This window comes from Centruroides vittatus, unplaced genomic scaffold (genome assembly GCF_030686945.1).
Source record: "Centruroides vittatus isolate TY-2023 unplaced genomic scaffold, ASM3068694v2 contig_2311, whole genome shotgun sequence".
In the NCBI taxonomy this organism is placed as follows: domain Eukaryota; kingdom Metazoa; phylum Arthropoda; class Arachnida; order Scorpiones; family Buthidae; genus Centruroides; species Centruroides vittatus.
The window spans coordinates 213551-229011 of record NW_027121447.1 but is presented as its reverse complement, the minus strand read 5'-3'; the positions used below and the strand labels follow the sequence as shown (position 1 = coordinate 229011).

General features: G+C 26.4%; 3 protein-coding genes across 3 annotated transcripts in view; all 3 read right to left on the bottom strand.

The window, feature by feature from the left end:
• Positions 1 to 807: 807 nt before the first annotated feature.
• Positions 808 to 3225, bottom strand: LOC136971097 (kelch-like protein 10). The gene is made up of 6 exons (XM_067265577.1): positions 2635 to 3225; positions 2095 to 2560; positions 1859 to 2028; positions 1582 to 1690; positions 1174 to 1506; positions 808 to 1085 (listed from the first exon to the last, which is right to left on the bottom strand). The coding sequence occupies exons 1-6, from the start codon at positions 3105 to 3107 to the stop codon at positions 861 to 863; spliced, it is 1776 nt and encodes a 591-aa protein (XP_067121678.1). The 5' UTR covers positions 3108 to 3225; the 3' UTR covers positions 808 to 860.
• A 3993-nt stretch (positions 3226 to 7218) lies between these two features.
• Positions 7219 to 9072, bottom strand: LOC136971084 (xyloside xylosyltransferase 1-like). The gene is made up of 2 exons (XM_067265556.1): positions 8785 to 9072; positions 7219 to 7884 (listed from the first exon to the last, which is right to left on the bottom strand). Exons 1-2 carry the CDS (start codon positions 9070 to 9072, stop codon positions 7219 to 7221), a joined length of 954 nt encoding a protein of 317 aa, XP_067121657.1.
• A 3997-nt stretch (positions 9073 to 13069) lies between these two features.
• The window catches only part of LOC136971087 (transient receptor potential-gamma protein-like), a 28707-nt gene continuing 26315 nt past the window's right edge, over positions 13070 to 15461 (bottom strand). The window contains 1 exon segment of the mRNA XM_067265561.1: positions 13070 to 15343. Coding sequence (XP_067121662.1) covers positions 14325 to 15343 — 1019 coding nt within the window. The 3' untranslated portion in view covers positions 13070 to 14324.

Sequence of the window (15461 nt, the reverse complement as noted above, 5' to 3'; positions counted from 1 at the left end):
ACTGAGTACGACATTTGGTCGGAGACTATGTAAAGAGTCTGCAAAAACTAAAAGTGAAACCCACTTCATACTTCTTTATTTATTAATGACAGTAAATTTATACTAATGATCGGTAATGTCAATAATTATGACACGACTCTTATATATTTTTATATACTTTCCGGTGATAATTTTGTGCATATGAATTAATCATGCGGTTCTATTCGATAGAAAAATTAATTTTTTAAAAACGTTCAAAGACTAATGTTTAAAAAAAGCGTGTTTTCATATGATTAATTAGTTCTATAATGACAAAGTACATATATTTACAGTAGAGTTTTCCTTGTATTTGTAAGTAACCATCAGAGCGAGAGTTTTTTTATCCTTTCTGCTGACAAACTTTCGTCGGAGCTGTCATTGCAAAATTTATATTACAATGAAGCACAAGTTGACACATCACATTTTATAACTTATTGTTAGTACTTTTTCATTTTTTACTCTTTTTTAAAATTGAATATAATTTGATATTGAAAATTTTAAAATAAAGATTAAATTTTTTGCTTGATAAATACGTTAGTAGTTTATATAATTTCAAATAAATTAATGCTATAATAATTCTCAAAGATAATTTTAACTAAATAATAGAAACTTATTCATACTTCCTCAGACTATACAAATTTAAAACTTCAAATTCCACCCTTTTAAAAATCTTGTTAAATATCTAAACTTAATAGTCGATCCGATGAATCAAAAATAGAATTATAAATTCATTGAATTGAAATTTCGTTTTATTATTGATTGATTGGACAAAAATGTTTTAAGTGAAAATAGTTTTAATCATTTAAAAACAGTAACTTCCAAAAATTTTCCAAATAAATAAATTATAGTTTTTGATACACAGTTGAATAATTAGTATCATGTCTAGTTGGTACGAATTCGTGAACATTTGGAAGGTTTTCGACTACACCAACATCTAAAGCTGCTCTGGATAATTGCATGGGTTGGACTTGAATCCATTGTTCGGAATCCGGATCGTAACATTCCACAACAGAAGTGGTAAAAATTTCATTAAATCCACCAATAATAAATATTAAGTTTTCTAACACCTAAATAAATGTTTTTACAAATATGTATAATAGTAAACGGTATAAAAGCTACGAATAACTAATTTCTACAAGTTAATTATTTACTTACTGCAACTGCTGAATTACTTTTGCTGAGAATCATATCTGGCAGACAGTGCCACTTATTAGTGGCTGGATTATATTTTTCTCCATTAGCTAACCGAACGATTCCATTGAAACCTCCTAAGACGTAAAGAAATCCATTATGATTGATGCAGCAACACCCGCTTCGATGATTCCTCATAGGTTCAATTACAGTCCACTGGTTTATCTCTGGATTATAATGTTCTACCGAATTTAAAAATTCAGTTCCATTGAAACCTCCGACGATATAAATACATTCGTGCAATGTAGTTGCAGAAGCATCGCTTCTTCCCACGTTCATGGAATGAATATTCTCCCACTAAAGTAATTATTTGAAAAGAAAAATATTCAACATATTTAACACTGCAGAACGTAGTTTGCTATTAACATTAACCTGATTTGTTTCACAGTTATATTTTTCAGCTGATTTTTGTCTTTCAATTCCATTGTATCCTCCAAGAGCATATATGATTTTATTCAATACTGCAACACTAAGATAGCATCTGCGTAAGAAAAACAACTAATAAATATAAATAACAATATTATATTATTAATACTACACCATAATATTTAGCTTAGTGTATTAAATACCAATAACTTTGAATTAAATATTTGTTAATAACCGAAATGATAACTTTTATTGAAAACAAAATATTATATAGATATGATACCTGCGTGAATACATAGGAGCAATTTCGGACCATATTAAAGTTCGAGTATCTAAGCAATAGCAAGTATTAAAGAATTCTGTTCCATCGTATCCACCGATAACATAAATTTTATGATCTACCACAGCACATTTGTGATGAGCTCTGGGCCCAATAGAATTTTTTAATTTAACCTGTAAGAATTAAAGAAAAATAAGTATTTGAAATCAAATATGAGGACATTTACAGCATAAAATTACCTCAGTCCAAGAATCAGTTTTGATGTCATAAGCTTCAACGAAATCAGAAGCGATATCCCCGAGCCATCCTCCAATAGCAAAAAGTATTTGATGCGGTAATCTTGGACGTTGAAAGTAATATTTGATGTCACACGATGTTTTGATATTCAGATCGAAGAGAAACTTTATAGTTTCAATGATTATTGGACGACACTTTTCATTTTTGCAAACATATTTATTATCTTTAACTTTTTCAATAAAATATTCGGGTTCCATAAGTCCAAATCGGACATAAGGTATTAAGTCCGTAATATGAGTTGTCCGATTATCGGGATCATGATCAATCCAACGAAGAACTGCTTCCCACGCTATTTCTTCATTTCTAATATTTAAATTATCATTATTTAGAATTTTTGCGACTTCACTTACCGGTAAACTTATATATTCAGCTTCTTTGATGATGCTAACGAAATTGACCAACAAATATCTATTATGAATAAATGAAATAATCAAGCATCGTGTCATTTCTATAATTAAAAATAATAAATATATCGTATTTACTTTTCGGCCTCTTCTTCTAAATATCTACAATTGTATAATTTTGCATATCTTTTTATTGTAATGCAATTTTTATTATTCATATTTTTAATGAGAAATTCGCAACACATATTTGTCATTTTGGAGATGATGAATTGGTCAGCCGTCTTCAGGAGCTGATAAACATTATTGAAGTGAATTTCGATACTCCGAGTGTAAGCGTATTCAATGACAATGCTTAGTATTTCTGCTGATATGTCAGGAATAGTTATTTCTTTTCTAAAAATTTCATTGACAGGTCTTGCAAAAAGAGCTTCAAAGTAGGGACTGCAAGTTACCATCACTGACCGATGTACTTGAAATTCCCTTCCATCTTTGTTTGTCAATATGGCATCACAGAGTAGTCCTTGTTTTTTAAATGTATATAATACATCCAAAGACATTAATTTTACATTATTCTGATGTTTCGCTTTATATGCTAGTTCGGATTTTGCCATATGATTGGCGATGGGCGATGGGATAAACAGATTTGTTAACCTGGTTAATTTTAACAAAAAGATATTCGATATAATAAATGATTTAGTTTATTATTTAAATATTACTATTGTTTAAATGTTACTTATTGGTTTCTTTTGTTCTTATTGTTATTTATAACTAATGATATTTCTGTTGTTCATTATCTCAATTATAAAATGTATTTGAATTATTTTGTTTTTTGTACATTCATTTTGAGACTCTTGAATAATAATAATACAATAGTCGAAATCAGTTTAAGATTCCACCATTGTAATTTTTTGGTATTAAAATATATTAATTAGATGAATTAATTCATATAATCAAATAAAACATTTAATTCATTCAACGTTTACTGAAAGGAGGTTAGCTTAGTTCTATGAAGAAATCCGATCAGAATTTCGTGATTTTTCATGGCAGTTCGAGAGGGCTTAACACTCTTCCGTACTGACCGGGTAAGACCATAAAATAGGAAAAATTGGAGCCAGCTGTTTAGAATAAAGAAGCTGATTAATGATCGCAGCAGTATATCAAATATATATATTTTTATTTAATAGAAAGTTGATGTAATAAAATATTTTATTTTAAGTGTTTGCATTTTTACAAACTTAATAATTATAGGTATTATGAATTTTTATTTTTATATTAATAACATTTATAAATACAGATATAACATTTACATTTTATTTAAATTGATTCTCGTCAATATCAAATCGCAAAAATTTATTACCATAAACCAGATAATATAATTCATTCTCAATAATAATAATAACATTTAAATACATTAAAATAAGCAATTATTCATAACAACAATATAAAATAGATTGCTCTAAAATAGAATTAATTTGTTGACAATATATGGAATATTATGCAATAGATAACTTTCATTACTGTGAGATCTAAAATACATTAGTTATAATAATTATCACAGACAGTAGGCCTATATCATAATTAATTATATACTCATTAAATAAAAACATTAAAATATTCAGAAAAATTTTATAATTTGTATTGAACATTAAACAAATGAAAAAATAAACAAAAAATACACAAGTAAAAGTTTACATATTAACATATATTTATCTACAATGAAAAGATAACAATACCGTACCGTATTTAACATTCGCAATCCAATAATGTTTAAAAACTAATTAAATTTTTAGTATACGAATGACTAAAATACCTAAATTAAACTATTTTACTAACTGATACTATATTTAAACTGTTAATCTTAACCATTTTTAAATGCCATTGATCTCTTTGTAAACAAATATATCAAGATATATTAAATTTAAAAAAAAATACAAAATTTTATGTTTTAAAAAAATAATTTGTATCATTAAACATTTATAAAAACTCTCATAAGTGCAAATTCGGATAAAGTTTTCTTCTATTGATATTTCTATTACATTCAACAATCAATTTTATAGCATTAATATCTAATATAGAATTTAAATTCATCCAATGACCTTAAGATTTTTATAAATTTATTAATTAAAATGTAAACATAAGCAGGCTTTACAAATAAAAATTGCAAATTATTTAATTGATTTTGCATTCTTCATTAAATTATTTTCATATTAATATATAAGATATGTCTGATAGCCTGTTTAATCATATTAATTGGTATAATTACAACGTGTTTCAAAATGAATTTATCAAAAATGATTTTAAATAACTTATTATAATCTAAAGATATACAAAGATGTATTTATAACAATTAACTTTTTTGTTATTTCTTTTTATTTTTAAGAATACAAACAATAAACTGAATATCATCCATCATTCATTATGAACAAACTAATAGAATTTTTCATGAAAAGTGTTTTTAATACATTAGATTAAATGATACTACTTTAAAATATGGTGCCTAAAATCTTAAGTATGAAATTTAATTCCTTGATATATAAATATACTTATACGAATAATGCTTATACATTATTAAAAATCTATTTGTTACGTAGAGTATATATATATATAAAAAAACAAATTATTGACAATTATTTTTGGTAAATTGATTTTGGAATAATTTATTTAATAATTCAATAGTTAATATTAAAATTTATAATTTTATTGTTGCTATTTATTGTAAAAATATCAACCAAAACTTCATTTAATTAAGTTGCAAGTTGTGAAAAAACCGTATTAATTTAGTAAATAAAAACCTGCCTAATAAGTATCAAAATACAGTGTCTTTATCAGCTGTTGTAACTGTACTAAAAAATATGGAAAAGAATTCAAATTATATTTGTAATTTGATCTTTCAATAATGGTATCTTGTTAGAAAATCTGACAATTTTAATTAAGTTGTTGTAAGGTATGCGGATGAGTACAAGCTATTTCAATTATATTTTAACATGATCTCATTTATTAATAATAATCTGTATTAGTTGACCTCATTATTTCTGCTATTTAAATTCTCTTAAATAATTTTAGAAAATTATTTAAAAGATTATTTGTTAAATATTCTCAAATCTGTTTACTTAAAAAGAACTGCTGAAACTATGTTATTGTACTTGGAACTAAATTGTTTTTTTTTCTTTTTTCTGTACCTAAATTGGCCAAATATCTGAAAATAATAGTGACGTTTATATTATTATAATAAGTACTATTTAAAAGTATTGATAATAAAGAAATGTTCAATTGATGAATGTTTCTAAAATACTTTGAATTCGGTTTTATTCAAACTTTGATTACATATTATTTTTGACTAAGTTAATTATAAATAATTACATATTATTATATGATAAATTAGAGACAATTTTGTGTAAGTATGAACCTTTATGACATGTAGAATTACTTTTATAAAAAAATAACAACACGCAATTCGAAAAAACTGAATGAATTTAAATGTTAAAAGAGAAATGTAATCGGCATCAGAAAAACGAGAGAGAAAGAGGGAAGAAACTGAACTGGTTTTTAACACGAAAATCCTGAGAAAGTGTATGGAAATAGGACAGTTTAAGAAGTAAGGATATTTTTACAATGAGAAAGAAAATGAAAATGGAAAAAGAAAACTTACAAAACAAACAAACAAAAAAAAGTCTTTAAACTCGAAATCATTAAATTCTATGGAAAGAAAGCACAGGGAAAATGTTTTAAAAAACAGATTTTAAAATAAGAAAAAAATTTCTAATTTAAATTTATAATATAGGCTATATACTGTATGTAGTTACTGAAGCAATTTTAATACTTTTGCAAGTAATTTTTAGGCAAATAGAATGAATTAATCTATAAATGCGTGAGAACTACGGAAAAAATTGTAATAAGAAAGGATAGTAGATCAAACTACTAAATTTTCAAAATTTTATTTCGAAATATCCTACAGTTGTATCAAGTATTAAAAGAATACTTGATCTACTGATTATATAAAAAGAATTAATAAAAACAAGTTTACAAACAGGAAATAGTTAACTGTGTTGTGTAACATTAAAGGTTTCCTTAAACAAATCATTAAACGTTAATTTGAGGACAATGGAATTCATGGATTAATTTTGGTGCTCTTGCACATATTATTTGTTTCAACAACCTGAAACCAATGGGAAAATACCTCACGCTATACTTTTATGAAAGCTTTGATTAAAAAAAAAAAAAATCTACTGAAATATGGAATGGTTTAACAAATAGATACAATTAAAGAAATTAATTTAATTTACATATATTTAAAATAACACCATATTCAATTAATGAGCGCAAATCGATATTTCTAAATCGAGAATGATAATTGATTAACTTATATGTATATATACCCTTTAGTTTGAAACGAAACACAGTAAACCATAAAAATATTTTATTTTCAAATTTAACCTGCGGTAAAATTTGAATACTTTTCAGGCAATATTTAAAAGTGCATTGTAATATTTATACACGTTCAGAGAATATTTGTTTAATAAAATGCCAGTTATATTACTTATTCGTTGATATTTCTATATTTACTAAAAAAATATCTTCTGATAGGAATAAATAATGCCAATTATTTGATAAATAAAGAAAAAAATCGTCATCGTAATGTTTTTCTGCGATACTTTACAATTTATTTATACAGCGAAATGGCTCGCTAATCTTAATCGCAATACTGTATAATAAAATATCAGGCTAATAAGGCATAAAGGCATCTCCATTTCCATGTATTACCTTTATCTTACCGTTACATTCGTGATAGAGATCGAAAATATTTTTATCCACGCTGTTATTCCATCCAGTATCTAATTGTCTATTCCATGTACAGTCTAAAACGTAGTATAATTCTGGATATTCCATTCCCGTTAAGGTATAGAAATCTTGATGACCTAAATATCCTTCAAAATAATATTTTTTGCACAGATATTCTATAGCAGTATGGTTGAGTAACGAATTATATAATTCGGATTGACGCATTTTCTGTAGATGAAAAAGAACAACTCCGGTATTGAAACCTTGTTTACCCGGTCTTGGAGCACCAACCGACGTTTGAGGATTTAATTTTCTATAAAATTTGAAATCTACACGATACTGGGGTTGCAAGTCGTTAGCTAATCCTATCACATTTGTAGGAGAAAACTTGTGAAAATGACGATGAAGATCGCCAATGTCAGCATTGAAAATCAAATCTAGATCGATCATAATAACTTTATCGATAGACAAGATGTGATGAATCAGTTCTGAGATGAAAAATATGTCATCATTATAACGACCGACATCTTTGGTGAAGAAGAACTTCCTCATTATTTTGATAAAATCTTGTGACTTTTCTATAATGTTATTAATATCGTAAAAACTTATCTGCAATATAAAAAATAAATTTATTAAAATTAGTAAAATGTTAAATCATAAAAAAATAGAAACATTAAAATAATTCTAAGAATATATTATAAATAATTTATGACAAAAGATTATACTTTTTCATAAAAACTGAAAAATATTTTATTTAAAATTTAAATTATGAAAGGTTACTTTAAAAATTATTTTATAATTTAATTATTTTACTTTTTAAAATTTAACTCTTTATTTATTTTTTTAAAATCAATTTTCCGTCTAGTTATTTTTTTGAGCTTTATTTTAAAATTTAAAAGCGAATCCTCAGTTTTGTTACATTTAAAAGAATGATATATAAATAAATACTTTAAAATTTAATTTCTCTATAGAAGTTATCATTTTATGATATCATATTTGAACTTAAATATTAGGATTTTTCAATTAATTCTTTCGATATAATAATCTTCGTTTATTTTGATTATTATAATTAAAAATAAAAAAAAGTTTTACATTAAAATTTACCATTAAAATGATTTGTTGCTAATTTTGTATGAACTCGTGTACACAAATGACCTTTCAAGAGTTCTAACAGGCATTCAGCATATTGACACAATATTTAATTTACGCGAAAAGTTCGGTTGAATTTATTAAAGATTTCGTCATGTGTAATTTATTTCATTTGTATTTAATTTATAGTTTATGTATTACAAAACTTTACGTATAACAAAAGCCTGTTATTAATCGTCAATAAAATTAAATTACGGAATTAACTACTTAATACAATTATGAAAATTACTATTTGTTGCGTCGTGATAATATAAGTTTTAAATGCATTTTTCCCGGAGAAAATAAATTATTTTTACATCGTAAACGTATTTCTTCTTCTACTTAACGATTAAAAAAAAGTTATAATTAGAAGCAACTTACCGAAAATGTGCGACCAGTTTCTTTGATTATTTTTTTGAGAGTCCTTTTTACTCTCATTTTGCTCGGTTTGTCGAGAAAAATATGAAAATGCAGGTTACGAGAGGTATATCTAATAATGCTTTTAACGCAGCGTAATAAATTTCTCAAGATTTTCATGTTGCGGTAAGCATATTTGCACATGAACGATAGGTGCACAGTTTCGGTACGAGGAAACGTCCATTCTCTAATGGCATTCACTTTCTCAGGTGTCTGACTGTTGATCATCAAACTGGATACGAACCAATACATAGAAGCCACATTATATAATAACAGAGAAAACAAACACGAGAACAACACTATGTATGTTAAATAACGAAACTGATGATGATGGCGACAAATAAAGTCCATTCTAAAATATTACAATGAGCACCTTTTTACAGAGACACCCGACAGCCGACATAGTTATAATTAAGCCTATACAGAAGGTAACGTGGCAGGTTTTTATGCTAGATGACATAGTTTTAAGATCCGTGAGTTATCACCCAAGTTTTGAAAGCCTTGACCCTGTTTTTTCAATTTCCGGATTCACTAATATCCGGAATATATTTCGACAATTCGAAATTTTATATTGCTCTTTACATTTTTAAAAAAAATTAATTTTGATAATTTTATTTAAATAAAATCCAACAATTATAATAATATATTCCAGCGACCTCCTTCACTCTGACCTGAATATTTTACTTTTGTATAATAAACTAAATTATTTGATTTACCGTTTTTGTGAATTAAATAAAACCCCAAAAAACGAGAAATAATCAAGAAATTCCCCTACAAAATTTGACCTATATATTATTATTATTATTATTATTCAACGAATTAAATTTCGTAACTAGTTTAATGCTTAAATTTACGTATAAAAAAATTCAATTTAAAAATATCTCCATAGCACGATAAATTTATTACCCATATATTATATTATATTAAGAATAATAAATGAATTATTAATGAGAACAAATAGATAAATATATTTATTGAAATAAATGAATAAATTATGATAATATTTCTTGAAAATCCTCTATTTCATTATTCATAAAGTTATATTTTATTAATATAACAGCAATATTTTAAAAAATAATATTAACATATAAAATATATTTTTTATTCACACAGAAATTTATTAATGTATTTCATCCCCATAATACATACAGACATTATTTATTTTAAAATAAAAATATTATGATGCAGATTGTGTACTTGAACTGATTAACAAAACTCGTATTTCCAGTTGATTTCACATACGAAATATTTAGACTACCGGAAATTAACTCGTCTCGATGAATCTTATTCGTAAATGTACAATAACCTCTCCACCTCATTCGAAGATGTTTTATGATGATTAAAAAAAATCTACTTAAAACTTTCAAATGTTGCCCTTTATTTTTATTGTGTATTCAAATACACAAATATACTTTAATATTATATGAATTCTACAAAATAGATATAATATCCCCCCCTTTAGACCAAAATATTCGTTTTTATAGTCCTTTTACTCCAGAGCTGTTTCGTTGTTTTGTCCCTATGGTTGCTTCTCCTCTAACACGCTCCAGCCACTTGTCAATGCTAATGGCATTCTCCGCCATTGCTCATGTTAGTAAATGGAGCCATTTGTTTTTTCTTTGTTCAAATTAGTTACGTGTGATCGAAAAAGTGAAAAAAAAATTCAAACTAAAACGCTAATGATACTTATATCTCTATAAATTAATATTTGGCAGATATTTAACAGTGGTGGTGATATTTCTATATAAAATGTAACAGAGAGGAAAGGTATCTTTTATGTATAAGAATAACTGGAACACACAAAAGGAATAAGGAAATATTTAAGATTCCATAGTTTTTATTTTTAGTATTAAATTTATAAAAGTCATACTTATTTTTTTTATATTTATTGAGGAAAAAAAAAAAACAGGAATTAGTTCAAAATAAACGTATAACAGCGATTAGAATATTTAAATCACAGAGGAGAAATGAGATAATGCTAACGGATTTTGTAAAAATATAAATTGCAAATTATAGAAATGTTCAATTACGTTTAAAAATATTTATTGCCGATTTTACTTGATAAGTTTGAATATCCCTTTCATTCTTAATCAATATTAACGATTACTGATACGGTTTGTTGATAAATTGATATACACTTCTGTATTAAATTATTCATTATAATATAAATTCTCTTCTAATATCTGTCTTCATTTATATAAATAACAAATTCATCAGTTCAAAAATATAAATTAATATCTAAAAGAATTCATTTTAAAAATAGTTTTATTCTCTATTAATAAAAAATTAATACTCTATTGTAATTTGTATTGTAAATTAATACTTCTAATTGTAATTTGAAATTAAGACACGTTTATTAATATTATAAATGTTTAAATAAATATATATATAATAAATGTTATATAAAATTTTGAAAAATAGAAATCAAAGTCTAAATGGACAAATAAAATACAATAGAGGAATCAAAAGTGATTCAATCAAGGAGGGAATAAAGGAATCTGAAAAAGAGTGCTAGCTGTCAATTATATGCTTTCTGCTAGTCTTGTTTTAAAGAAAGTTATCGTAGATAGTAAAAAGCAAACAAACTAATCGGAAACACATCAAATCTATCAACAAAATGAATCAGACGAAGAAAGAAACAAATAAATACGCTTTCAATTCAATTATATATAAAACGAAAAAAATAAAAGTTTTTTTTAGTTTACACAATTAAAAAATAAAGAAATGAATAAGAAGTTATATCCAAAATTAAAAACATCTATTATATTTTGCTATAACTTTTTATGAATTGAAGAGATATATTTGAAAGACGTCTTACAAATTTCTCTCTTGTAATTGTACATAAAAAAAACTAATAATATATTTTTTAAATCTTGCATCTTGCATTACTAAAATCTTGCACAAGTATAAAAAAATTTATTTTATTATTATTATTTTGTATTATAAGCATGAAGCGATTTCATTTTTTCTATAATGTCGGTGTTGGAAATTTTAATATTTTCTATAATTATTGATTAATCTATATTTTCTACTCTATGAAATCGATTTATTGGGTAAGCGGTAGCAAATATTTAGAATATGTATTAGAGATGAAACGAAATGAAAAAGAATGAGAAATTCTTTAAAGTCATTTCTTGTCATGAATATAAAATTATATGCTGTAAATTTATTCACAAATACTTATTTAGCACTAATTCGTGCTACAACGAAACAAAGCATAAGTAAAATATAATTCGAATAAATCAAGACAGGGCTTATATGTTAAATGCATTGTTTTTTATATGATGATATCACCAAAATTATTTAATATTAATTTAATTACGCAAGGCAATGTAGAATGAGAACTGCTCCAATAATTTTAGTAAATCCATGAGAAATTCTCTATAAAATTACGCAGATTTCTTTATATTGATGATGAAATTAAACATTTTGTTTTTCTCTGTGAATAAATTATTATTGAGAAAATACGATTAAGCAATGCAAGATGCAAACCATACATTTGTAATTAATTATAATTTATTTATTAGTGCTATAAGTTTTGAGATAATTGGAGAAGATAGTTAATTTACTATTTGTCTATTATTTCGGAAAAAAATCGATATGCATCGTATTAATCCATTAGAAAAACAAAAACCAATACTAAATTAGCATACTTATAACAGAGAGTCTTTTAAGTATTACAAAATAAAAATCACAAAACCGATTTTGTATAGACTTAGCTGCTAATGTTCATTACAATATAAATTTGATTTTAGACCATGTTTATTTGAAAAATTCTAGTCAATTAAACTAGTCAATTCTAATCTAGTAAACTTTATTCGGTATATATAATTTCCATTAGTTTTTCTTGAAGAAAAAGTAATTCGATTAAATTAATTGGCAAAATTTAATATCTTAAGAAATAAATTGCAGGATATAAAATAAATCTAATACTGTTCTACATTTATAAGATATACGAATATTTAAATAGATAAAATTAATTATCTTAAAAATTATTTATTTGAATATATTTGTAATCAGTAGCGGAGAAATTCGTATTTTTAGGAAGAGACTCAAAAGTACCTTTTGTTAGACAAGGTAAAACACATGTTTTGATTTTTTTGTTACTAATTTAATATATATTTTAAAAATATCTCTAATACAAAGGTGTCTGGCACTCGAGTTGAAAACTCTATTGTTCTAGGATAATTACACTACATTATTCTAGAGAAATGGGAGACTATTTTTTTTTCTGATTTTTCTCCATATTCTAAGAAATTGTCATTATTATTTCCGATTAACTTGGCTGGAGAGAATGACGTACTGATAACCAGTTTTTAAGTAAACATAAATTTTCCAAGCTGTGTTTTCATTTCTTAAATTAGGGCTCAAGCCCGGAAAGTAGTCCCAACTTTTGTGCGCTTGTTTGTAATAACAATAGAATAATGACAGAAATCAATAATAATTTTTATTTTCATATAGCATATATTTACAAAGGAAAATCCTTGTTCAAACTGACTCAATAGCGATCGAGTTCGAAATCGGGATCGTTTAATGATTTTCGGTTTATGAAAGTTTCTTTAAAACAATTTTGGCACTTAACGAAACTGTTTACATCAAATAAACAATATAAGGGTAGGCCTATTATATTAATTATTGTGCATTGGTAACTTCTGCTCTGCAGAAAGACTAATTTTGTGCAGAATATATCTATTTGTACTTTTCTATTAGTTCTAGATTTGTTTTCTTCGTTTTATAAATCTACGTAGCGAGTACAAAAATCTCATGATCCGTAATTTTTCGCAGAAGGAATGAATAATTTTTGTGGAAAGAAATTTTTAAAAGCAAACTTCAACATTCATAAAGCTATAATAGAAAGTTAATTCTTCATTTCCCTGAATTATGAGTTACAGAGTAAGAAAGATGAATCTTTCTTCAATTGAATATCCTATTTATTCCATAATTCAAATGAATAAATTATTATTTTATTAAAAATTGTTGATGATATGGAATGAATTGAAATTAATGGCTGATTTAATCGTGGAGAAATTTCGATACAAATATCTTAGTCCCTAATAAATTATTATCGTTAGATGTTTCCTCGTTTCGCATTTATATTAAAACAAGTATCTAAAGCAGCGCTAGCAAATTCGGGAGAATTTTAAACTGAGTACCTAGAATGAACATAGAATGAATTTTTATATAGAAAATATCTAGCAACAGTCGTTGTACTTTTCTACCAGTAGTTACAAGGTCGGCTCGTATTTGCATTAACATTATTTTCTGGAAGTGTAGAGCAGAATTCGTCCTGTTTGAACTGGATTCTTCGTCAGAGGTAGAAAACTAGATTGTTAGAGTCTACTTCTGCATTTTTGGCACAAGAAGGATGGTCACTTATAAGTATATTTGTCGATGTTAGTGAAACAATATCCACTCTGATCTGATATTTTTGGTGACCATTTGCTCTGATCAGCAATAACTTCTGTGCCAAGATACGAGAAAAACTGTGTTTCACCTAATTAAATCTATAACCAACCCATTGTCATATCTTTGTTCACTGGTTCGATACCATATAGAGTCGATATCAAGCCTAAAGAGCGCTCTTTAGACTTTCCGTTAGCATTCACTAAAGGTTCCAACGAAGAACTTTGATTCAACGATGTTACTTCCGACGCGGGCATTCCAGAATTTTTGATAATGTCCGATTCTGCTTTGGATGATTCTAATCTTCCAGTATCTGGAAATGAGGAACATGAAACAGGTGTTCGTGGTGGAGATGAACATGGAGCATTTTCAACTGGACTGGGCATCTCTGGCGCTAAAGAATTTCTCGGCGAATATTCGATTGTTGGCAATCGTTTCGTTTCGGGAATCACCGAGTTGAAAGATGTTGATGTAGTTCTATTAGTTCTTTGCTGAGCATTAAAACTGTTTTGAGGAGGATGGAGAGATGCCGATGGCGCACTAACTGTTCTTCTAGCTTTAGATTTTTTACTAATTAATTTTGATGGCGGCGGTTCCAACGTGTTATCGTTCTTTTCGTGAAGCACCACTTTGAATTTAGTTGGATGAAATGTAAGCATTCCTAGTTTCCTAGTAATTCGCGACCATTTTAAGGCTGGAGTTTCTGTATTAGTTGCTTGGTCGACTCTTTTCGGCGACTCTTCTTCGCTCGTTTCTTCTCCTAACGAACCAACACCACTCAAACTTGAATCACTAGGAGAAGTTTCTCCTTTAGTACTGGCTTGTTCTGAGCTAATTTGACTGCTGATTGAATCCATACTTCTACTTCTGTTGAAAGCGTCTCGAACTTGTTTCGTTGCATCAACAAGATTTGCCCATTTTTCCTTTTTGGCTTTCCTTTTCCCACTTGCCAATCTAGCAATTTTTGCAAATCGGCTAATGGGAGATTTTCGAACATTTTCGGCTAATTCCACAGGAATATTAGATTCAGTCGCAGTCTGCACAGATCCTTCTACTAATCCGATATTAAATCCTTTCATCAATCGTCTTTCTTTTTGCCGATTTTTCTTTCCCCCAGTTCCTGTAAAGCAGTAAACATAAATGAAACAGAAATTCTCATTTATACATTTTATGTTTCACAAATTTAACAAATAAATTTCACTTTTCTCATCTTTTATTTATAAAGAATTTGAAAAACA

Coding starts and splice junctions, on each gene's coding strand:
- LOC136971097 (XM_067265577.1), bottom strand. CDS start 3,107: ATGGCAAAATCCGAACTAGCATATAAAGCGAAACATCAGAATAATGTA. Junction 2,561..2,634: donor TTAGAAGAAGAGGCCGAAAA/GTAAATACGATA, acceptor TATTCATAATAG/ATATTTGTTGGTCAATTTCG. Junction 1,507..1,581: donor ATAACTGTGAAACAAATCAG/GTTAATGTTAAT, acceptor TAATTACTTTAG/TGGGAGAATATTCATTCCAT.
- LOC136971084 (XM_067265556.1), bottom strand. CDS start 9,072: ATGTATTGGTTCGTATCCAGTTTGATGATCAACAGTCAGACACCTGAG. Junction 7,885..8,784: donor AAACTGGTCGCACATTTTCG/GTAAGTTGCTTC, acceptor TTTATATTGCAG/ATAAGTTTTTACGATATTAA.